Source organism: Clarias gariepinus, chromosome 5, assembly GCF_024256425.1.
Source record: "Clarias gariepinus isolate MV-2021 ecotype Netherlands chromosome 5, CGAR_prim_01v2, whole genome shotgun sequence".
Taxonomy (NCBI): domain Eukaryota; kingdom Metazoa; phylum Chordata; class Actinopteri; order Siluriformes; family Clariidae; genus Clarias; species Clarias gariepinus.
Genome location: NC_071104.1, coordinates 13,101,585 through 13,127,569, shown reverse-complemented (window position 1 = coordinate 13,127,569; position 25,985 = coordinate 13,101,585). Strand labels below are relative to the sequence as shown.

Below are 25,985 nucleotides of genomic sequence, written 5' to 3'. Positions count from 1 at the left end.
CTAAGCTCTTCATCGCCCTACACATGCCATATCTCCTTTTATGAGGATGTACTTTAATCAGGACACACCCACTGGCACCTCCGACGACCATACTTGATTAATTTTTTTTTAGAATCAGACATTTGAAGCCTGCCAGGGGTAGTTCAGTGGTTAAGGCATTGGACTGTGGTCCAAAAGGTCCCAGGTAAATTAGTTATAACTTAGTTTTGCCTTGCATTTAAGCTTATTACACCAGCCAATATAACGTTCCAATTCCTAAATTTCTCTAACAATTTGTGTAATACATTTGCATTTATTAATTTGGAAGATGGTTTTATACAAAGTTAGACTACGTTTTGAGTTTTGCTCAAGGGCCAACAGGAGGTCAGGATTTAACTCTGGGGGTTTAAACTGATAACTTCTGCAGAACTTCAGTATTTGTAAAATCCTTATTTGCAAGTTGTTTCCGTTCTTGTGTCCTGTTCTTATTGTCCTGTTCCTACATTACATTTATCAACTTACTCAAGTGAGTTTGTCCTTACTGGGTCATCCACTAAAGCAGTATCAATCTAGCATAAAACAGTTGCATAGAGTGCCATTTAAAAGGAAGATGATGCTGTTGCAAACCCGCATGTGTACATTTATGTAGATTATTCAGGCTTCGATTAGACAAAGAACAAACTCTGGGAAAGGAACATCATCAGGCAGTGTGCCACTGTGCATGTGCCTGGGCATAGTCGAAACATTATATTGTGTGCTGCATTTGGGAAGGGATGGGATCCTTCACCACCATGTCACTCTTAGCACCTACAACACAATTCATATTCTTAGACTCCTTGAACCCCTGCATAATCATTTTTCAATGACCAGGGGAAGGTGCCTGCTTGGAGACACCATGCTTGGGAAAATGTGAGTTTCCACCAGGTTGCTCCAGCCCAAGGTTGGTTTATGAATCACCCACGGTGTAAAGTTGTCCACCTTCCATCTTGCTCGTCAACTCTACCAATGAGACACTGGTGGTTGGCCAAACGTCATTTCGTCCGTTGGCCTACTGTTGGCCTATTGGTGAGGCCAAAGATTGTTGGCCCAACATTGGTTCAGTAGATAATAGCAAGTTTTTAAAAAATTGGAAATTAAATTATATTGCTTCTGCTTTGTGCAGCAGGCTCTCTCAATGATGCCATTACATTTGGGGGTTGGGTCATTGAGGGTTGGTTACCAATCTAGTACATAAATGACAATGAAAGAACTATATCTCTAACTCAGTGGATACAGCTGTTGGCCGAACGTTGGTCCAGCAATGTCCCTGCGATGCTTCTATTCTCCCTGATAGGCAGCAACACTTCTCTGCGTTCCATTACTGGCTGACTAATGCTTTGAGTGTGTGTGTCCATGTCGGGAAGTATCACCACTTTTTACGTGTGAACAACATGTACAAGGATAGACATTTTTGGAGCATTGCTAGCTATTTTTGAGCAGAACTGTGTTGCAAGACACCCCAATTTTTACACTTATTTACTTATGTTTTCCAAAATGATGAATGTTAAATTCATTGTACAGTACTTTGTGCTCAACTGTGAACACTGTCAAACAGGTCACCAGATGGTGCTTATCGCTAGGGAGGAACCTAAAACCCTACAAAGGCCAGGTGTTGCTGTTTAAGTCCTGCAGCCAAGCTAAGCTCTTTGCTCCTAACTACTGGTGGGTTTAAACATTCCTCCAAATGAGATGTAAATACCCTTGAGTAAGACATAAGAGTGTTGAGAATATGTGGTGGTAACATGAAAAGCATGCAGTTGGTAATTTTGCTGTAATGTGGTGAGAGGTTTAGCTATGCACTATTATGCTAGGCTAATCTACCTGTTGCCAGTGAACGCAGTAGCATATGGAGCCATTGCGAAGTTAGAACCATAAGGATTGTGGCCACTGCATTTTTAAATATACTACTACTAATGTAGTTGCCATGTGAAACATATCATTTGACAATTTTGCTAGGTTATTTATTGTTTGTATCGCTGTGTTTACTTTGCTTTATGTGGAGAAAAATGTATTTGTAATACTGGACCTGTTGAGCCAAATGTGGAAAATGTTTGTTTTTCTCATCATTTTGCTGGTTGAAAAGGAATATTTCAAATATTTTAAGTACATGAATGGTGAATGATGATGAGGAAGATTCAGAGCTACCTGATGTAAAAGACAGTCTGAGGCAATGGGTGCTTTGTTTGTATGCATTTATCCCACCTTGCTGAGAGATAAAGTGTTTGTACTAGGTGTTTATTTTGTAGTTTATCATGTTAATGGTTACATATATTTTCTTAATAATTTTATCACCAATCGAATGAATAAATATTAATAAGAATTCCGGAAATATAAATGTGTTTTATTATTGGCAGTTATAAAAAGAGTCTAATTTAATTTCCAATTTCCAACTTTATCTGCGGAACCAACCAACATTGTGCCAACCTTGGCATTATCTACTGAACCAACGTTGTGCCAATGGACAAAATGACATTGTCCACTGATGCCAACATTGGCCCAATGTATACACTGACATTGGCCTAGCGGTTAGCAGTGGTTCAGCAGTGTGCTATTTGGCTTGCAATTAAAAAACAAACCAAAAAAAAAAAAAAATTTTAGAATCTACATGTGCAAACGTGTTATAGCTGGTTCTATAGTTTTTCCCAGCACCTTTGTAGAGCTTCTGGTCTCAAACTGAATTCCAAAGGAATTTGTAGTGCCTGTGTACTACTTAAAATACTCTTTACCCGCTTTGTCTAGTCACAGTGTGTGTTCAGTGTTGCATTTAAGGCAAACACCTTAAGTTAAAATATGTCAGGGTTTGTTTCTGCGTATTATTCTGTATAAACCACTAACACAACATTGTTAAGCTGCAAGCTGAGACATGCCAGTGAGAAGCGTTGTGTGTGTGGGAGAGAATGAATTATCAATTAAAAAGCAAAAAAATACCAATATGCATGTATTTCTCTTACTCATTAAAGGTGGCATGGTGGCGTAGTTTAGCACTGTCCAGGGTCTGGGAGCACCTCCAAGGTCTGGGTTCAATTCCCACCTCTGGTCTGTGTGCATGGAGTTTGTATGTTTATGCAGTTGTCAGAAACATACTACTACTAAATTAGTTGCCATGTAAAACATGTCACTTGACAATTTTGCTACAGTAGATTGTTTATTGTTTAAATTACTGTGCTTACTTTGCTTTATATGGAGAAAAATTTTATCTGTAATACTGAACCTGTTTTTGAACTGAACTGAGCCAAATGTGGAAAATGTTTGTTTTTCTCATCATTTTGCTGGTTGAAAAGGAATATTGCAAAGATTATATTTTGAAGTACATTTTAATGTACAATGCTCAAATTATTGATGTATTTACACAGACTAGAGTCACAGTTCTCCAAACATGCTGTAATGTTGATGACCATGAAGAAGAAGATGATAAAGAACAGCTGAGCTACAGTGACCAAGCTGATGGTGAAAGTACCGAGGTGAATGACGATGAGGAAGATGCAGAACTACCTGATGTAAAAGACGGTCTGAGGCAATGGGTGCTTTGTATGCATTTGTCCCACCTTGCTGAGAGATAAAGTGTTTGTATTAGGTGTATATCTTGTAGTTTATTTTGTTTTCTTATTATTGGCAGTTATGAAAAGAGTCTAATTTAATTTTCAATTTTATCTACTGAACCAACCAACATTGTGCCAACATAAGGCCAACCTTGCCAGGAATAATCCTTACCCTCTTTGTCTAGTCACAGTGTGTGTTTAGTGTTGCATTTAAGGCAAACACCCTAAGTTAAAATATAGCAGGGTTTGTTTCTGCGTATTATACTGTAAGTAAAATGTACTGATAAACCACTAACATAACATTGTTAAGCTGCAAACCGAGACAATTCCCACCTCTGGTTTGTGTGCATGGAGTTTGTATGTTCTTCCTGCTTGGTGGGTTTATGCAGGGTACTCTGGTTTCCCCCCCACAGCCCAAAGTCATGCAGATTAGGCTAATTAGTGCTCCCAAACTGCCTGTAGTGTGTGAATGAGCATGTTTGAGTATGTGTGTCCTTTGCAATGGATTGGTGCCTCGTCCCTAAGTCTCCTGGGATGCACTCTAAAAACTGCTGGGTTAAAAAACAATCAAACCTCAACCCAGCCGCTGTGTCACTATTAGACAGAACACACGCTGGGTTGTTTTGACTCAAGTGCTGTGTTTAATCATTTAACCCAGAATTCTGGGTTGTTCATTTGACCCAACCAGTGGGTTAATATGACACTCTAGCTGGGTTAAATGTTAAAGTGCTGGGTTTTTTTATTAGCAGTGATGAAAAGAGTCTAATTTAATTTCCAATTTCCAAATGTATCTACTGAACCAACCCACATTGGCCCACCTTGCCATTATCTACTGAACCAACATTGTGCCAACATTGGCCTAACCTATCTTTGGCCCCAACAATGAGCCAACGTTGGGCCAATGGACAAAATGACATTCGGCCCACGACTGATGCCAGAATTGGCCCACTGTATGCCCTTCAGCAGTGTGCTATCTGGGAATATATTTTATACCTAACATACTGTATATCATTGATGGTAAAGTGGAAATCTTAGCACAGCGTGGTGCGGTTGGTGGTGGAAAGATCTATTTTTTTTTTGGTATTTGTGTGTAAAGTTTGGAAGCAAAATACTATGCATACAGTTTTCAAACAGGGTTCTAATTTTGGGAACTGTGTTTATCCAATAATCAAATCTGTAGCATTCTTTACATGAAACTCTTGGTTTGGGGATTAAAATCCTGTCTCTGGTCTTTTTGTGTGGATTTTGCATGTGCTTCCTGTTGTTTTGTGGATTTTCTCCAGGTACTCATCTTTATTTCCACAGTCCAGAAGCATACACTGTAGTTTGATTGGTGTTTCCAAATTGCCCCTGAGAGTATGGGTGGGTTTTGAGCTTGTGTGCCCTGCGATTGGTTGGCACCACATCCAAGTTGTTCCCTCACTTGCTCTCTGAGTTCCTGGGATAGGCTCCAAGCCCCAGCACTGCTCACCTCATCCCACCATCTCTCAGGGATCGAGGACGGCATTCGTGACCCCCCCCCCCCCCCCAAATGGCACTTAGTTATTAACCTAGTTGACCCAGTATGTATATATTACGTATGTATCCAATGATGTAAACTTTAAAGCACTTTTGTAAGTCGCTCTGGATAAGAGCATCTGCCAAATGCCTAAATGTAAAGCCTGTGATCCTGGCTTCTGTAATTATCACTCTGAAATGAAGGACCACTCTCCACCAGGCTCCTTCTATTAGAAATGCCCTGCACTGAGTGTGAGCTGAGACAAGTTAGCAAGTGTAAGAATATCCATCACACCTGGGTGTTAGGGTGGCTAGCATTCTCAGTGGATCTGAGAATGTCCCGATTAACTGTGATGTCCTATAGGATAAGAAATTTACTGTGATTCTCAGCACCACAATGTGTGTGAATAACCATTCTTAATGGCCTGCTCCGTGGTGGGGGCACACAGAAACCATTTACTCTTATATTACTCTTATAAGTGAAACATGCTCATATGAATGCTGCTCTATCAGCAAATGTTGATGCATTAATGACATGCTCAATTGATCTGATGACGGTTATCATTTCTGTGGCTCATCATTTAGATTGCTACATTTGCTGTTCTGTCTTAGGAAATGCCCCCTTATCTCCCTCTACTTTGCCAACAGCACAATAAAAATTTGAGATTTTCCAAATGTAGAAGGTTAGTGGTTTCTACTTGATTGTACAGTGAAATAAATGTTCTGGCTTGTAAAAGCTTTCCTGTTTTGCATGTTAAGGCTTTCAGGTGTTATTCATACCATGCAAGCCTGGTGTATTTGAATAAATCTGTGCAATGCATATTTTCATGTTGTCACAGGTGCTTTGTCATGTTTTTCTTCCAAGCATTGGTATTCTAACTGAACAACAGGTCTCAAGAGGAATGCAAAGCCACACTATCACCTGAGGGACAACATGATACTTCCTTATTTGGAAGACTATATGCCCTCAACATGCACCAGCCCATTCAGGACATGTCTGCTTAATATGAACACAAGACTTTGTAGCAGTGCCCCATCAAATAATCACACAGATGTTATTCTAACTTGCTTATGTGCTCCTAAAAAGAAAGAAGAAATTCCTCGTCCCTTTAGTCTGATGTATTTGCTTCACAGACCTATAGATGGGTACTGTTGTGGCCACCCTTCCCCTTGCTGGGCTATAAATTGAAATTAGTCTTGTTAGGGATCACTTCAGCAAAAGATTGAGAAAATCAGATGCCTTGGGGATAAGCTTGCATCGCAAGTATTAGTGGCCAGAAGATTCTGGCATACCCTTGTAGTCAAATCATGTAGTTAACTTTAAATAACCAACTAACTGACTTAGCAGCATTCCATAACAAAGTACCTTCCCAGTCTTCCTTGCTATGCCAAATATGTGTCCAACAATGCTAAACCTTTTCACACTGAGATGATGACGGAGGCAACTCTTTGCAAAAACATGCAATAGTTAGTGTTCAATGAAAAACTTTCTAACAACAATGCAGGAAAAAAATAAGCACACATCCTACCACTCTGCCACCATACCAGTGCCATATGAGGAAGATTAATGAAAAAATAAACAATTTTTGTCTCCTCAGTAAACAAGCTTCAGTTAATCCAAAATGCAACCGCCAGGGTTCTCACTAGAATATCTGACACTAGTTCTCCCATCCAGAAAATGTGATCATATAACCCCAATACTATCATCCCTGCACTGGCTACCTGTTCCGTTTAGAATTAATTACAAAATAGTATTACTTACATACAAGGCCTTGGTTTAGCTCCCACATACCTAACCAGTCTTCTGATCCACCACGCTCCTTAAGATCACAAAACTCCGGACTTCTGGTAATTCCCAGAATTTTAAAATCCACACAAGGGGGTAGGGCATTTTCATATTTAGCTCCAAAGCTTTGGAATAGCCTTCCAGACAGTGTTCGGGGAGCAGACACGGTTTCCCAATTCAAAAGTAGACTCAAGACGCATCTCTTTAATCTGGCATACATGTAACTCATCCCATAACCTCATACTCCAGTACACCGATCCCAAATGGCAACTACGCTAATTCTCTCCATCTGTTCTGTATTTTTCTACCCATCCCGAGGCATCTGGAGATTGTACCAGCTTCAGTAGACAAAGGCCGACCCTGCAAGGATCCTGAGGCATCCAGAGAAGGACCAGCTCCAGCTGGATTCTGCCTTATTATGGTTGGAGCTACACATCCTGCTCCTGTGATCCCAGTGATCCAGACCCCATCTGCCCTCTGCACCTACTGACTCGTTCCTGTGCTGAACTGGACTTTATGTTAATTTAAAGAATTTCGGTTATATTGTACTTTCAGCTGCATAACACACATGGTGTTATATCATCTCTATCTGTTATCACCCAAATGAGTATGGGTTCCCTGTTGAGTCTGGTTCCTCTCAAGGTTTCTTCCTATTGCCATCTCAGGGAGTTTTTCCTTGCCACCGTTGCCGTCACCCTTGGCTTGCTCATCAGAGACATTTCATTCATCATTCATTCATTTCATTATTATCTAGACACATTTTTCTCACACATACACACTTCCAAATATTTCCTTTTCTAATAGATTCTTTCATTTTTGTGAAGCTGCTTTGAGACAATGACCATTGTTAAAAGCGCTATATAAATAAAATTGAATTGAAAAAAATGGAAAACAATTATGAGAGTTATTGTGGTGAGGGGGACACCAGTTCAAATCTTGTTTAGGGACCTAGGGCCCTTCATTGATAGATCCAGTCCTGATTAAACTACAATTATCATAAAAAGGGAGAAAACCAGCTGTGCTGGAAGTATCTGGAATAATAGCTGCAATGTACAAATAATTAATTATCAACAAATAAATATTAATGGCTCATATATAAGAATTTTAACATATTCCCATTTTTTAGGAATGCTTTCAGTCTTAAACACCAAATTGAAAATAATTAATAAACACTAAATTGAAAATGAATTAAGATCATTTCTACAGGCCAAGATAACAAGACATGCATAATAAAGTATATTTTTATACATGCTGATTGTGCCCTCTGTAGGCTCAAGAGTGAATTATAAATCAGCATAACAGGTTAATTCTGCCCCACACAAGCTTTTGTCATAACTAAATCCATAAAAGGTTTTTTTTTTTTTTTTTTAGATTTAAACAAAAATTACATTTTGACCAGCATGTAACATACACTAATCTGTTAAATCTTCTGAATGATTCTGATGTTTTTAATTGTGATTTTTTTTCTGCAGATTGTTACCCTCAGCTCTCCCCCAAGATGCGTTGAAGACTGGGTTATAAGCAGTGAACTGGTCTGCTGTCTTATTAATGCTTTGTGCTCAGTATTTCTGGGATGGTCTCCAGCTTTGTCCATGATCCTGAAGAGTAATGAATTAATAAATGAATTTGCAGAAATCCTAAAATGTTGAAGGACCCTTGTGTTGCAAGCTCTCAAGTTCAGTTCTGAAAGATTACAGCTTCAGTTTGGAGATCTGAGGACTGTAGTCAGTCAGGATACACACAATCAACCCCTACAGAGAAAGGCAAAAAAAAAAAATACACATTCATGCATTAAGCATATTTATATGAATTTGTGCCCAAATGCACACATACTTGCACACCAAGAAAGCATAAGACACAAACACCACTCCACAGCTATATTACCATAATAGTCCATTTGCGGTTTTCCGCCTCAGGAAACACCAGTGATCGTGGCGAGTAGAAAACCTCATCGTCCACCTCTTCTGACTTTCGTGGAAGACAATGCATGAAAGTCCAGTCTGGTGCGGCTACACTTCCAGTCTAAAAGCCAATCAGATTGCAAGATAAAATCAATTAGTTCATCTGTTTTTGAGCTAGGAGCAAAGCATTAATAAGTATTTGGGACCTTGTGGCTGTGAGGGAACACTAACCCAAAAGAAAGAATGCAGTGGGCCTCATACATATTGACCACCATGCATTGATTTTTTTTTTTTTACTATTTAAAATGGGCAAAATATTTATTTTATTTAAGTACTTTATTTAAGTTACTTCATTAAGTTAAGTAACTTCCTATTTCATAAGCAGCCATGTCAGGAGATATATCCTGTGGTCATGGCATGAAAGGGCCTGCCATGAAATTATCCATTGGCCTGCATTAAGAAAAGAAAACAACCAAAGAGATTAGTGAAACTACTAAAATTAGGTAAAGACCTGTAAATGCATTATTAAAACCTAGAAAGATAGTGGGAACCATCATCTCTGAGGTCAGAAAAACATCCTGTATGTGCATGATGTGAGACCACTTTAACACTTATTAAAAATGAAATCATTGAAACAGAGTAGAACTCAGCCATGTTTAATAGTAAAACTAAGAGCATTTCCACATGCATAACGTAAAGCGATTGGGACAAAACAGCAGTGTCGCCTTAAGAAAATTAATTATCAGTGAGGCTTATTGGGGGAAAAAGGCTTAAATTTGCTAGGGAGCACAAGACTTTGGAGAAAGTTCAAGTTCATGTGATCTGATGAGTCCAGATTTACACTGTTCAAGAGTGATGGGAGCTTCAGGGTAAACTTTAAAACTGTTCTTAGTTACTTTGTTTATTTTAACACTGGTCTATAATTATGAGGTTGCACACATGTATACCTATACTTATGTACATCTCATACATAACCATGGCATAAATTCAGAAGGTATAAAACCAAATAACACATGGTTGTTGAAATGCACAAATCTGGTAACAAATATAGAACAATAGTAAGCAGTTAGAATAACATCCCAGACAGCACACACATGTATCACCGACATCAGCCTCAGAGCGGCACGACTGATGAGCACTGGCGGAGCTTCTGACCTGTGTGATGGGTGCTCCATTCTCCAAGTTCAGCTAGGTTAACTTTGGGTCGGCCCACTACTGCAAGCCATTACCACCTGAAGTAGTTTTAAATTCTTACTGATACTATGTAGTGAAAAGGTGTGAAGAATAAACCATGGAGGTGGTTTCCCTTTATATTTCCAATTATTCCAATTTAGAATATCAGGTCAGTTTACTTCCGTGTTCTGGGGTTAAATCCCAAATAAACTAAATGGAGAGCTAATCAGCTAAAGTGTTCACTAAAGTGTCACCAAGTAGTACCCTTGGTTAGGGGTTACAGAAGTATTTGGGATTTTGCCTTGTGTTAGAAGCCAGTTAGCTTTGTAGCTCACTATAAAAGTTTTAAAAAGGATGATTTAAGGAAAATTTGGAATGATGTACAGTAGAAGCAGTTGACAAAGTTTTGATTAAAATGACATTATCAGATGTGATTTCTTGCTGAAAGTGCTTCTGTGACTGGTTTTGAATGTCAGTTTTGACAGATAACTGCTCTCCTCAGTGTTGCAGACCATGTTAACATACTTTTATCCATGCTGCAACCAACTGTTACTGCAATTACCAATTGTTAGAACACCTGCGACCTGGAGTAATACATATTATTAAATGTCCCAGTGCTGTTACTATCCATTAACACAACTCATGGAATGGCTCTCATCCAATCAGATTCCTCAGTCAGAACTAACTGTTGTATAATTTACGACAAAGCTGACAAGGACTCATTTACCTGCATGGTGATCTGGTAACCATGGAAATCCTTTAGTCTCTTCTTCTTTTCCTCTTCCTGTCCCATGCTAATCCATGTGTCGGTCACCAGAACATTGCTGCCCTGAGCTGCCTCCATTGGCTCTGAAAACAAGTGCAACTCTGTCCCAAACTACAGTGTGCACAAACATATTCTACATTTTATTCACAAATTTATTGTCTGTGGATGTACAATCTACAACCCCAATTACAAAAAAGATAATATAGTATGGAAATTGGCAATTAAAACAAAAGGGAGAAGTCTCTTCACCTTGTCCTATATTATAATCCATAACACTACAACAACACATTTGATAATTTACCATGTGAATGTTTGCTGAAAATACGTGGCTGTAAGATCCTCCTAAAAAGTTGGGACAGGGCCAACATGGGTTTCAAAGAAAGGTGTAATTTTTTTAGAGCAAGGTTTAGGCAAAAGACTCGCAAATGATGCACCAACAAATTATCCATGACTTTTATTATTAAATGTCAGTACACAATATTATCAAGAAATTCCAGGAAACTCGTCAAATCTCAATGCCTAAAGGGCATGCGCAAAAACCCTTCCATTCAAACATCATTGTCTTAAAAACTGTCAGGTATCAGTATGGATATCATGATGTGGGTTCAGAACACATGGACAGACAGTGGCACACTGGAAATGTGTTTTGTGGTCCGAAGAGTCAACATTTAAAAAGTTTCTGTAAAACAGCAGCCATCATGTTCTCTGGGTGAGAGAAAAAAAGGACCATTCAAGCTCTTATCAGCATCAGGTCCAAAAGATAGCAACAGTAACGGTATGGGGTGTGCCAGGGAGCTTGACATGGGTAAATTGCATACTCTGTCTGGGCATCATTATTGCAGAAAAATATATATTTTTTTTGGACCAACATCTGCTGCCATCCAAACACGTTTTTCAGAGGCCTGCATTTTTGTATTTTCCAGCAGGACAATGCCAAACCGAATTCTGGCTGCTCCAATTGAAAATGTGTGGTGCATGATGCAGTGCAAAATATGGCAAAAAAGATCCTGTATAATTCCGCTGCTGAAGGCCTGCATAATGGGGGAAACTTCGGCTAGCTAAGCTTGACTAATTGGTGTCTTCAATGCCCAAATGCTTAAAAAGTGTTATTAACAAACAGGTTGATGTTATATTTTGGTATACACAACTTTTTTTGGAGGATGTTGTAGCCCGATATGAAATGAATGCATATTTTTCACAAACTATTAAATTCATATGGTAAATCATCAAATAATAAGTTTTTGTAGAGTTTTTATTATAAAAAAAGGGGAAAAAGGCTTTACAGATTACTCCTGTTTGGGTTAATGGCCAATTTCCATGCTGTGTCAACTTTTTGGGACTGCAGTTGCATACCCAGAGCGTGATTCTCACCAACACCATACTGACACACCACCCTGTTTCGCTCAAGATCTTTTAATTAAACCTTAACAGAAAAGTATGGTTTCCTTTTGTGCATAACCTGTGGGAGTTATACTGTTTTTTTAAAGCAGTACAAGGGTTTTAAAAATGTGAAATTCAGTGCCAATACTAGTAGGTTATTAACAGTTACTGTATATTGTATCATACCTGCTTAGAAAGACATAGTGCCTCCTGAGTGACATTAGGATCTGGCTCATAACCCTAGGAAGAAAAGTAAATAGAGTAAATAATTGCATCAGTTGTTTTTTGCTGCAATGGCAAGTGTACACAGAGACATTCATTTGTATAGTTATAAACACTCAGAAGTCAAGTTAGAGACAAACCTTTGGTGTGGCTATTCTCAGATTGACACCCAATTTGGCCAAAGACATCATGAAAGAGTGAAGTACATTGTTACCATCACCTATCCAAGACAGTGTTAGGCCCTTCAAAGATCCATAATGCTCCTAAAAGAGAAGACAGCACAAAGGATAAGAAGAACAACAGTGTCAGAAAGTGTGTGTGTGTGTATCTGGGTTTGCACTTTTGCCGGTCTGAATAAAAATGTCTGACAAATGCCTAATTGTAAATGTGTGTACCTGCAACGTGAGCAGATCAGCTAGTATCTGTATGGGATGGTAAAGATCAGAGAGGCCATTGATGATTGGTACTGAGGCTTCCTTATCCAGCTGCTCCAAAGTAGAATGACTGTACACTCGCGCTAACACAATATCAGTCAGGCTTGAGAGCACTCTGCAATACACACACAGAAAAATATTTTATTATTACTGCATTGTGTTTAAGAACGAAATTAAGGATCAATTTAGTGCCAAGGTATGTGTCCAATCTAACCATTATATACATTATATTGTATTTAACCTGGCGGTGTCTTTTGTGCTCTCATTTACACCCAGGTGAATATCCTGAGGGGTAAGGAAACATGGATGTCCACCCAATAGGGCAAACCCTGGACACACAAACAAACACACACACACACACACTGTCTATTTGGCATTTTTTCGGATTTGCTTACTTTCATTTACTATTCAGTATGCTCCATGACCGTGTTGCTTATGCCTGAAACACAAACACACACACTCGCTCTCATTTGCACCTGTCTCAGTGGACATGCGGGTCCTGGTGCTCCTCTTCTCGAATATCATGGCGATAGATTTGCCCTGAAGGAGAGGAAGATACTAAAAATAGAAATGTAAACCATTAAACCCATTTAAATCACACACAAAAAACAACATGAACATTCCCTTTATCACATTTTAAAATTATTTTAACAAGTATACACCATAATAAATGAAAAGCAAGTTTGGAGTTTTGTGCAATCAGTTTTAAAATTATCTTGCCTGTCCATCATGCTTGATTCGATGCTTCAGGTCAGCAGAAACCCTCAGGATGTGCTTGATCTCATCTGGGTTAAAGTCTTTCAGCGTCAGAAAACTGCGTCCCTTTAAGTGCACAGCCCCTAAGCAGGTCCTCCCCACCCTGGTGTCACACAACACCATAGTAGATCAACCACATACAGTAGATCATTACAGGTCAAATTGCTTACATTCATATATATATATATATATATATATATATATATATATATATACTACACCATACTACAGTAGTGTGCTCACTAATAGTTTACAGACTGAGTTATCATAAAATACCATGTACACTTACCTAAAATTCCTTGCTTGTTTAAACTGGACAGTTTTAAGCCCGTGCATGAAGGTGTTCCTAAGAGCAGACATGCCGTTTGGAATGTGTGTGTTTTTGCACCGCGAAGAATAAAATGCAAACTTTGCTGCACGAACTCAATCCCCGCGTGCGATTACATCAGCGAAGGTGGGACGCACGCCACTGCTTCATACAAGACACGCCCACAAAGCGCTCATCTACCAAACCACGCCCAATCAAACACACGATTCTCATTAACTGTTTTGATTCCAAAAAATAAACCTCAGGATCTACATGTGCTGATCGGTCTATAGGAAAAAAAATCCTAATATGTAATTTATCTTCCTCGTTAACAGTGGGGTGGCGGCATAGTTTAGTACTGTCTCATTGTACCTCCAGAGTCTGGGTTCAGTCCGCGCCTTGGATCTATGAAGATTGCATGCTCTGCCTGCTTGGTGGGTTTACTCAGGGGACTCCGGTCCCCCCACAGATTAGGCTAATTGGTGGCCAAATTGCCTGTAGTGTGTGAATGAGCATGTTAGTGTGTGTATGCATGTGCTCTGCAAGGGATTGGTGCCTCATCCCTAAGTCTCCTGGGATAGGCTCCAGGCCCCCTGTGTCCCTGTATGAAGGACAATATGACAAATGACACACAAAAAAAAAATCTTGACGTCACCCAGGCCAAAAAAATCAGGTGACTGACGATTAAACCAACAACGATGACGTCACAAACATACACTATGTAAATGATATTAGACCGAAATTGAGCAAGAGACCACTTACATTTAAGGATACTTCCTAAACAGAGCACATTTTTCTCACGGGGTAATATGGAGAATAGCGGGCACACCGGCAGTCCAGTTCTGTTCAAACTCCGGAAGAACCGGTGAGTTCTTAGACATCAGAGTCCCTAAAAACCCCATCGGTAGGTTCGACCCGGTTCTGTGATACGGCGACGCGGACATCGCCCACCGTGCCACCGATTACCCCATCATAATCGCTATTAAAATAACGCAGCATAATTTTACATATTTATTATGATCAAATATTATATTCCTATTATAATGCGACTATTATATAGTCACGTGCCAGCCTTCGTCAACATTAATGAAATATTGGCACATAAAATGCATTTTTGACGCATTTATTTTGATCTGATCTGTCTGAACTAAACCACTGACTAAATAAATATGTTTTTAACAGTATTTTATCATGTTTATTAGAATTTCAGTTTGTTTATGACATCGTTTTCATATACAACGTGTATATTTTATATCGTTAATTTTAAAATAAAATTCATTTTATGAAGTTTTTTTGAAATCTTGTTGTAGTTAATATATAAAGATGTTAAAACGATTATTACAATATTCTACAACAATATTTATTTAGTTTAAAAATGTATGACATGACAAATCCCTACACCAATGGATATTTTATTTGGCCATTTTTCATAAATGGGAACGATAGCTGTCACGTGACTAAAGTTCATAATAATAGTAACATAATACGTGAGCATAATAAAGAGTGTTAATCTATGGCAGAAAATATGGGATATAAAGAAATAAGTAAACGGAGGGCTGTCTTTTTTTATTCATAAAAAGCATTATAGCTTTTATATTTTTAAAAATATTTCAATAAGGTGTTTCAGTACAGTCTACAGTTACTTAGAATCCAAGTTGTTAGGCTGTTATCACTTCTATACATGAGAGGAAGTGTTTAACATGAACTAAAACATGAACTAAAATACTTCCATGGTTAAGAAATATTAATTATTTTAAATAATTTTTAAGCATACATTTGGCTTATTTGGCTGGCTTGGCCATATACTTTGAAGTATATGAAACATACATTTCTTTTTTTTTCTTTATTTGAGAAACGTCTTTATCTATCTATGTCCCTATCATTGGAGTTTCCTTACACTCCAAAACAGAACACATTGCAGCCACTTCCAGAAATACTGGAAAAAAACACTAAATGGTGCATATTTAGGTATTAATAATTGACCGTCATTAAGTGTCATGGAACTCAACAAAAAAACAAACAAACAGTTAGACAAGGACAGTCAGTCTAGTAAAACTAAAATAATATGAAAGTATTCAGTGTGATACATAAACTATAAAGTGTGTATAAAGTGAGATGTAGTACAAGCATAATCCGGCAGTATAGCATAGACACTTAGTAGCTTATAAATACATTTGTGGTATGTGCATTCATAAATAATATATATATTTTTTACTTTTAAGGTTACATCATAAATGATTGAATATTAAAAGTCTTTTTAAAAACAGTTAAGAAATTCCTTGGGGGGCAATGCTAAACTGGGATCTTTTGATAAGCAGAAAATGAGAAGGTGTAAATAGTAGGGTTACAAATGTCACATATATTTCTTGACCAAAGTTAAGCATTAATGGCATCGATAACCTTAATCTGTAATGTTTCATAATTATTAATCAATGCACCACAACCTTAGCAAATTGTTCATGTAAAACAAATTGATAAACCACAATAATAATAATAATAATAATAATAATGCTGTCAAAATACTGCTCGTCTCTCTGTCTTTATTCCAATCAAGTCTACTAGAAATACGTGTCCAGTACAAGTCCCTGAACTGCAAGTGTGCCCTCCTGTGGTTTACAAGATAAATGATATGTGAGCTGTGAAGAAACATAGTTTGTTGTCTTTATTGTGGCAAGGAGGCATTTTGGATTTGAAGAAAGTGGTTGGCCCATGAGAGGGCTTGGCTTTATATATATATGGTAATGCAATTTCAATAATATTCAAGGGCCCCACACAAACCTACTGTTTCAGTAGTTCTCCCAGAGATTAGCTGGCATTACTGTTTGATCATTTTTTAATATGTAATTTTCAATATATATGTTGTATATATATTTCTTCAATGAAAACTGAAGACAAACGAATGGAGATGACTTCCAGATGGAAATTAAAGAGGAAGATCGTCCAAGTTGGAGACAGATGGAACAAAGTAATAGAGTAAGTAAACTGTTTAATTAAAAAGCTGTACTGCTATAGTCAATTCTGAGTCAATAAGCCACTCCTGGCTGCATTTAATGTATTAAATTTGCATTGGTCATCTGTCCTTATTGCAGCATCTGGATAAATTAAAAGCAGATGGCACAGAGCTGGTCACAAACGTTTTGGTTAAATGTGATGCCAGGCAGATGAAGAGGAGAGTAGAACTAAGAGCGGCAAACAGGCTAAGGTGCGAACACAGATACCCACATGCACAAGCAGTGAAGAACCTAGAAAACACCAAGTTCTTCCACAAATGTTAATAAATCTTTCTGTAGGGATTACTTCACCATATTAAACATTACATTTATTCCTCGTTAAATGTCATCCCGTTTTTATCAAGGCATTGTTACATTAAAGTATGTAATTAGCAGTGGTGTGGTGATGTTTAAGTAGTCTAATATTGAAATCATTTTATAAAGGCCAATTACAGCTTCTTGCCATTGCAGCCGCTTTGAATCATTGTGCTACTTTAGGTTTTATTAGGTTTTATCAATAATATTTTCAACCAACTTTAGATTTTAAGTTTAAGAGTTTTGGTTGATGTGGCTTCCCTGACATTTCTTTACTGCAGAATAAACCTCTGCATTCTGCTGCTTGGTCGGTAATGTTTTAATTTTACTAGGAGAAGCTCTCATTCCAGTTAAACAGGTGCTTTTGTATGCTTTTTGTAACTACAGTACAGTATATCTAGACTAAGTTGTGCAGCCATATTAAACTGACAGACATTATCACAGAATTCTTGACAACCACCATGATATACAGTACAGTATTAGTTATACAGTTTAGGGTGTAATTATTGATAAATGGATAAAAACAAATACAGACTATGACTCTTTCAGTATTTAAAGCTAATAGTTAGAAAACACAAAAGTTACATATATAAAAAAAGTCCTTGCTGCTTGACAATATAACATTTTGTCTTAAATTTAAGAAAAAAAATAAATAAATTAACAAAATCATAGCTTGCATGGTGTTGCAGAAGGTATCAATGCCGTCGGATCTAGAGCTTCAGTCCCAGTATGTGCAACTGGGACAGATGGGAAAGATACAAAAATTGTCTGTTTGTTATTTCTTCATTGTTCCCAAACATGCACTCGATGATCCTGGCCAGAGTGGAGAAGCTAGAAAATGAGGCTAAATCCAGTACAGAGAAGTTTAATGAGATCATGAGCAAGTGGTCTGAGGCCGAGACGAAGGTGATCCACCAGGAGCTGAGAGATGATCTGAGAAAACAGCAACAGCTCTGTTGGCAAATCATTGAAGACAAGAACAGGCTCCTTAATGAACTGCTGCAAGTGTGTATACACACAAACACACACACACACACACACACACACACTTTCTCTCTCTCTCTCTCTCTCTCTCTCTCTTTCTCTCTACCATGCACACACACAACAGATGTCTACATTTTTGTGCAGGAACTTAAAGGAAGAGATAATCATTTTGTAAAAGAGCGCAAAAAGGAGGCAGAAGAAGTGGATCTCTTAATTGAAAGGATGCAGGAACAGATCTCAAGTCTGAAGAAACACTATAGAAAGGAGCTGGAAGCAGTTGAGGTGCGGTAGTGCCCAGATGCTATGTTTTTGATATGCTGTGCTATCATGGCTTATTGCTTAGCACTGTCGCCTTTCACCACCAGGTTCTGGGTTCAAATCCTGCATTGTCTGTGTGTATGAAGGTTGCATATTCTCCCTCTTCTTGGTGGGTTTCCTCCCGCAGTTCAAAGACATGCAGATTAGGCTAATTGGTGTTTCCAGATTCTACCATGGTTGTACGAAATTGGAATAAATACGATGGTCACCATTGGCTTCCATGGTTCCTAGTTGGACTAAAGAGGTTTCTAGATGGATGCATCTGGATACAGTATGAACTTAAAACTATTAAAACAAACTAATTATGTGCTAAACTTTAAACTTACACAGTTTATAATTCTAGGAAAATGTATATCACTGGGTCTGTAAATGCTTGTCATGCACTTGTCACACCACAGTGGGTGTAGGAAATGTTTTTTATAGGTTTCATTTGAAATGAATTATATACTTTTTGGCCATCATCATACACATTTCATTACATACATAAGCAGTAGTCTTAAGCAGAAAGCAGTGAAAAAGTTTCTAGAAATCTCATATTTAAACACAATATGTTTTCCCACTCTTTATTCAGTACTATGTACATAGAAGCAACCAAACCTTTAAGTCTTTAAGTCTCAACAAGCTTTGCAAACAGATTTTGGCTATGTTTTCTATTTATAACTTGTTTACTTACGTCTTCATAATTTTCTAGAAGATTCTAAAACAGCATAAATGCAAGAAAGTTTTACATGCAAATGAATAGAAAAAGCATTGTGCTTACTTTGTTTCTTGTTTGGGTTACAGTGCTCATTCCATGATGAGCAGAAGGATTTGCTCTCAGCCAGCACGAACAAATGGGAACAGCAGAGGAAAGAACAAAATGACAAAGAGGTACAACAAACCTTTACATATTTTACATGTTTAACATGTTGGATTTATGCCAGTGGCATAGTGGTTAGCACTGTGGCCTTGTACCCCCAGCCAGAGTCAAGGGTTTGATCACTACCTCGGGTCTGTGTATGGAGTTTGTGTTTTCTCCCCATGCTTGGTTTTGTCTGGGTACTTTGGTTTCCTCCCATAGTCCAAAGATATGCAGATGAGTCTAATTACCGTTCTCAATCTGTCCAGAGTGCGTGTGGCTTGCAATGCATTGGCCCCCTATCCAGGGTGTCCCCCGCCGGGGTCCGGGCTTCAGCAGAGGTTCTCATACATAATATTCAAAGGTCCAAATCTGATTTCTATTTACAGTCAATGGAACAATCAGTGATAAGCAATTATTTTTTTCTTAAACTTGCTCATAACTTATAAGCAACGTACATTCACATTTAGGGCAGTCTGAGAAAAAATACATTCAAACCTAGTGGGGAAAATGCCACTGTTTAACTGCAATCAGCTGCATAAACCAAAACGACTCTAACTTTACAGGAATTTACACTCAAGTGTCAGAAATCTTTAACGTGACTCAGAAGAATGAGTACTCTCAGAGAGTGATTCGTTCATTTTCTACTGCTCAAAGCATTGCAAAACCTCCGTAAATTATGTAAAGGAAACAGAAATGAGTAATTACCTTTGAGTCTTCTAGTTCGAATTGTTTGTACTTGTGTCACATAATTCCCATAGACGCTATGTAATGCAATAGATTTAAAAGAACAAACAACTCAAACTAGAAGACTCATGAAAAAAACTGCTCAAGTATTGCACTGCAAAGCATCTATGGGAGTCACGTGACAAAATAACAAATGATTCGGACCAAAAGATATGAGAAATGAGCTGCTTATTCTGTTTATCATAATATGTCCTTAGCTACATTGTAATATTTTCATTAGTGGAACTATAGCCAAAACTTGTGTATGTAGACGTGCTGGGGGTCTGTTTATTGAAAATGTAACATTTTGTTTTTATAAAGAACGAAATGAACTAAATAATTAAAAAAAAGATTAGTTCATTTTGATAAACGAGATTCATCATAGAACTAGCCATAAAATTATCCAAACTTCCCATCAGTACTTAAAAGCTCATTAATCATTAAAAAAGTTTGCAGGTGTTTTAGACAAATTTTAGCTACAAGAGAACAATGTTCATTGTGTGATTTTCATGTTAAAACAAACTAAATAAGCAGTATATTTGCTATTTTGTCTACATAAACCGATTAAAACAAACTCTCTTAAATGACATAACAAGATACTTTAATATCCAAATTATTTTAAAATAAACGTTTTACTGGACCTTAGGGGGCTGTTCAAATGTTTTGTCTAAACCGTGTGGAAAGAGGTTTTCTCCTTCTTTCCCAAGAGGCATGGTGTGGTGTCTATCGTTGCTATGCAACCGTGACCATTGCATTCCATGACGGCAAAAATCCCTTGTATTAAGCTCTGCTGCTAAATTTATTCGTGGACAATATGGAAAATAGCAATGTGCTTTCCATCCTTCAAGGCTGAAGAAACACCGGATAATCTCTATCCCTCTTTATTGTGAGCGTGCTAGTCTTTAAAATGTCAGTCTAATTCCAAATACAGTAGCTGCCTAAACCTCGGCAGAAAAAAGATGTGAGCGCTAGGCAGAGAGAATACATTTTTCTTTGCATATTTGGATTGTGACATTCTGACTGCACAGGCGACGTAATATGCTGCCCGCAAAACTATCAGTTTTTTAATAGGTATAACACATTTTTATTTCACAGTAGAAAACATATACCTCATTATCTTGTATTTTTGTAATCCTAATTTGAGGTGTGGGCTGGGTCAGTTGACTTGCAGAGGAAGTCCTAGAGTCCAGGCGTCCAAAGTCCTGGTATAAAGGATATTCAACAAATGTGTACATCACTGCTCTGTGTGTTACACAGTGTATAATTGCACTGTGTTTATACAGTAAGTAGGACTACATTATTTTTGTGTGTTTGTTTGTGTGCAGCTGAAGTTCTTGATGCAGAGGATGGACATGGTAGAGGAGCATGAGGCCCTGCTGGATCGCTTAAGAGCAGAAAACTCAGAGGAGTACAACCAGCTCAAAATCACACTAGAGACTGATCTACAGGTAAACTGTCTAACACTGATAACAGGTCAAAGTTTCTTTAAGAAAAATAAGAAACAGTAATACATCCCCATATATAAATATATTTGTTGGTGTGTATGCATTAACAGCACCTGCAGCAAGACCTGGAGGAAAGAAAGGCTATCTACCAGAGTAATCAAGAGAAACTTGAGTATGATCTGCAGAAAGTAAAGAAATTTGAGGAGGAGTGTGCCGTCATTAAGGCTCAGCAGATAAGGAAGATCACTAGGTACTGTTCAAATAAATCTTTTGTCCTGAACCACAATATAAGTCTAACTGAAATAAACTCTCATAAATACTAACACAATAGCTCTGACCTATTGCTGACACCTAAGCATACTAAAAAGCATACACATATAGGTTTGGAATTACATTTAAGTTAGCTCATTTCTGCAAAATAGGACCTTTATTCAAGCAAGACAGGTGGCATATAAAACTGCATAAGCAGCAGCTTGATATAATTCAACGGCTGACTTCAGGTGTTATTATTATCGGGTATTAGCGCACAGGTAGTGGATAGCTCAGTGGTTAAGGCATTGGCCTACTGATTAGAGGGTCCCAGGTTCAAACTCTACCACCACATTGCTGCTGTTGAGCTACTAGGCCCTTAACCCTCAAGGATATAATAAGATAAAAATGTACATTATCATGAAAAAGGATAAACAATCAACAGTGCACGTTACAGTTGGATGCTTATTGAAGCCTAAATTTTGGATTACAAAATAATTGTAAATGCAAAGGACTGTTATCCAAGCAAAGCACATCCTCACACTTCTGCCAAAACTGCTGACACTCTGCAATAACTTTGTTTTGACTATAGGGAGAATCCTATCCTCAACCTTAGAACTTTGTTTTCATATTGGGGTCGCTTTGTTCTTTGTTACAGACTACAGGATACACGCAACAACCTGAAGAAAAAATGTGCTATTCAGGAAAAGCAGTCCCAGGAGGAGATCCAGTCATTGACCAATAAGTACAGACGTCTCATACAACAGTGCAAAGATATTCAGAAGAGGATAAGGTATCAGTTACACACACACACACACACACACACAGCACATCAGAGATTATTAACAATATTGATTGTAATGTGTCCATGTGAAGGCATTTTGCAGAAGTTGATGCCAAGCGTTATGAGGAGATTTGGCTGATGAATGAAGATGAGGCCAAAGCTTTGGTGGGCAGGGCTGTGGATTTGGATCGGGTTATTCATGAACAGGTGCTGGGCCTGACATGGAGTCCACCACCACTGCCTTTCACAGATAAATCGAACCCCCAGCAGCCCGTGGATACAGCATGGCTTGTAACCCGACAAGTTCTGGGAGAGGAGGACAAGACACAAGATACACAGGGGGAATCTGGACGTCTGGGCAGCCCCATGGGCAGAATGAATTGTAGAGCTGTGAAGAGGCTGATGGAGCTTCTGTGTGATGAGATGGTAGGTATTATCTGTTTATGTGTATGTGGATCCTGTAATTCTTCAGTTTACAGAAAGGTGAAAGTTGGGAATACATCCTGGATGTGATGCTAGGCCATCGCAGGGCAAAATGCACACATATTCATTTATACCTAGGGGGAATTTAGAGTGGTCAATTCACCTTCTGGCCTGTTTTAGGAAGAAACCTGAAAAGAATGGATAAAACCTATGTAAACACAATCAGACTATTTAAACTCCACAAAGACATGGGGTGCCTGCCCATGGTCTACAATTAATTACAAATCATCCCTTTGGCAATTAGCTAGTCAGAAATGACCTTATAATAATTTCACTGGTTACATACTTGTTATTATGGCAGTGCTATTTTAAACATCAATAGCTCTTTTAGTTTATCGCATATAAAGGTTCAAATTATTATGCTGCACCATTAACCACTAATTTCAATTTGGCCCAACAGTCAAATACAGTGTTAACACTGAGTATTTTGCTCTGCACATCAGGAATTTTTACTCATTCTTAAATATGAAACAGTAGTATTGTATAAACAATTTGGTGCAAAAGGAATGGAAAAAGCAAGATTGTCTTTGTGGAGTTTTATATAGTCTGATTGTGTTATATAATCTGATTCTTCCACACCGAACTCCTCAAACCATGTCTTCATAGTTCTTACTTTGTGCACTAGTATGCTGAAGCATTAAGATTGCCCTTCTCTGGGGATAAAGGGCCTGACTGAATCTAATAATTACCTGGTTTAGCCGAATAGTTTTGTCCATATAGTGTATTTTCTTAAACATAATTTCTTATCTAATTAGATAAAGCATGATATAGTTCAGGGTGAGAAAATCACAGACCATGCAGGCCGCACTGGCTTTTTTACTTCTGTTTTTATTTTTTTATTAATTTAAATTATTTTTTTTATTATTGCTCATTATTCTTTTATTTCTCTTTTATTTTTTCAAGTTGAGTATTCAAATACAGATAATAATATTTGGAGCATTAAACTGATACAGATAATGTCATAGTCTTACACTCCAAATGAGTAGACTGTGATTATAAGTGTGAGGTCAATGGGTTTATAATAAACTTAATGTCCTAATATGCAAACATTTAAAAAAATATGTTTATGTTTATGTTTTAGGGCTTTCTTTTAGAGAGAAAATGTCTTGAGTTAATTTCTTCCATGGAGAAGAATGAACAGGATTTTTTAAAGCTCGATTCCATCTGTTCTGTGAGTAATATTTTTTGTCAACTTCTGCGTGTATCACCTGGTTTTACTTGCTATAATAATAATAATAATAATAATAATAATAATAATAAATCTAATTCCTGATAGTCCAATTAATACTGATTTATTAATGTATTTTTTCATCTTGTGTGATTATTTGCAGGTGTTGGGGATTGAGAATGAAGAGGATGTAATTGAAATGACCAAGTTCTTCTTAAAATATAAACAGCCACAAACAGAAAAGGTGGAGTTTGAAGGAACTTTTTGGTTCATTTGGTTTTAACAGAATTCTCTTTCCCCTTCATTTCATTTCAGCTGTATAATTACAACTACAGGGGGGGAGGGGGGGGTGAAAAGTAACTAGGCATTAAAAATTAGTAATAAACTCTATATTTCTCATACAAATACATTGAAAGAAATTTAACATGTAAATTATCACATAGGATAATGAAAGAACGTTTTTTTTTTTTTTCATCGGTGGCGGCAACTAATTCCATCCTGAATTCCAATACCTGGAATGTAACGGACAGTCTTCTGTAGGAAGTCGTTTGTGATATTGCTGAGAACCTCCCGAATCTGTGCCTCTACTTCCACCAGTGTGGCCTTAAGCATTGGGCACATTGGATGGAACGACATGGACCTCATTAATGGCCTTCAAGACGTCCACATCTCACTCTATGTAATTTTTTTCCTGTGGGGCTATGCAAAGGAGGAGGTGTACAGGACAAAGCCTTGCACACTGGAGGACTTGGAGGCAGAGATTCAGGAGATTCTCAGTAATATTCTCCAAACAACTCACTTTGTACATGTACAATTTGTTTACATAAATTTGTTTTAGAAATATGTACTTTATTAACAATTTTTAATGGCTAGTTAGTTTTCACCCACCCTGTAGTAATATCCCAATCAGGTTATGGCTAACTTGTTTTTTTTTTATTTCTTAGAGTATATCAGTGAAAAACACGGCAGAGAATAAATCCAATCTTATCCAATCAAATGATCTACTGAGAGCTCTAAGAGCCTTCCATGCCCAGTACTGCAAAACAAGGTGTGTGTGTGTGTGCTTTTGTAACCTAATCCGATTTAATGTATAGGTACAGACATGAGTTTTTCTGTATTTAAGAATGCTACACGTGTACTACAGTGAGAGCGGTTTAAAACTTTAATTATTTCTTTAATTACTTTTATTACAGAGAAAAACACAGACATAGAGGCAGTGCTTTAGGGCTAGAGAGGATGACCGACTCCGAGGTCAAAACATACTGGGAGAACATAGCTAACGTCATCCCTGAGTCCAAACTCAAAGTCTGGAGTGTGCTGGAGGCAGGTCTCAAAAAGTACTAGTGAGTAGAAGCATGTGTGTTTTCACATCATAGCAAATACATTTTTATTTTTATTTTTTTATAATGAGATAATCATATCAGTTTTATATTCTGCTTAATAGCTACAGTATGTATGTGCATTGTTCTTTCTCAGTACTGAGCTGACTAAGAGATCAAAGCTTCTGTCTGAAACAAAGCAGCTCAAACAACAAAACTCAAAGCTACGCATGATCCTGAAAAAATATAAAAAAATCAAAGGTAGGTGTGTGTATGTGTGTGTGTGAGTGTGTGTGTGTGTGTGTGAGAGAGAGAGTTTGTTTACTTCCAAAATCAAATCATCCTTCTAATGTTTTATCTCCTGTTAGGGAAATGGTGAACTGATGATCCTGCTAATTCAGATGCCTGTCCATGGTTGGAGCAGATATATATACTGCAAAATACTGCAAATACTTATTACAATAATTACAATGAACAAGTATTGCAATAATTTAGATAAATACTCACACCAATCAGCCAGGTTGCTCAGTGGTAGATTTCGCACCTGCCATGTGGAAGGCCCTTTTCAATTCCCACTCAATGCAGAA

At 37.8% G+C, this 25,985-nt stretch overlaps 2 protein-coding genes across 2 annotated transcripts; one reads left to right on the top strand and one right to left on the bottom strand.

Moving 5' to 3' along the window:
- Positions 1 to 8,239: 8,239 nt before the first annotated feature.
- On the bottom strand, positions 8,240 to 13,921 carry LOC128524278 (ornithine transcarbamylase, mitochondrial-like). The gene is made up of 10 exons (XM_053496769.1): positions 13,762 to 13,921; positions 13,437 to 13,575; positions 13,193 to 13,274; positions 12,958 to 13,045; positions 12,678 to 12,831; positions 12,423 to 12,545; positions 12,247 to 12,300; positions 10,642 to 10,791; positions 8,725 to 8,862; positions 8,240 to 8,591 (listed from the first exon to the last, which is right to left on the bottom strand). The coding sequence occupies exons 1-10, from the start codon at positions 13,830 to 13,832 to the stop codon at positions 8,532 to 8,534; spliced, it is 1,059 nt and encodes a 352-aa protein (XP_053352744.1). The 5' UTR covers positions 13,833 to 13,921; the 3' UTR covers positions 8,240 to 8,531.
- Positions 13,922 to 14,562: 641 nt separating this feature from the next.
- LOC128524566 (dynein regulatory complex protein 1-like) lies at positions 14,563 to 25,824 on the top strand. Its single transcript, XM_053497197.1, has 16 exons — positions 14,563 to 14,644; positions 16,671 to 16,752; positions 16,869 to 16,981; positions 17,906 to 18,089; positions 18,213 to 18,350; positions 19,170 to 19,256; positions 21,276 to 21,398; positions 21,506 to 21,645; positions 22,303 to 22,437; positions 22,521 to 22,854; positions 23,993 to 24,082; positions 24,243 to 24,323; positions 25,024 to 25,127; positions 25,273 to 25,422; positions 25,556 to 25,659; positions 25,767 to 25,824. Exons 1-16 carry the CDS (start codon positions 14,589 to 14,591, stop codon positions 25,775 to 25,777), a joined length of 1,932 nt encoding a protein of 643 aa, XP_053353172.1. The 5' UTR covers positions 14,563 to 14,588; the 3' UTR covers positions 25,778 to 25,824.
- Positions 25,825 to 25,985: the final 161 nt, after the last annotated feature.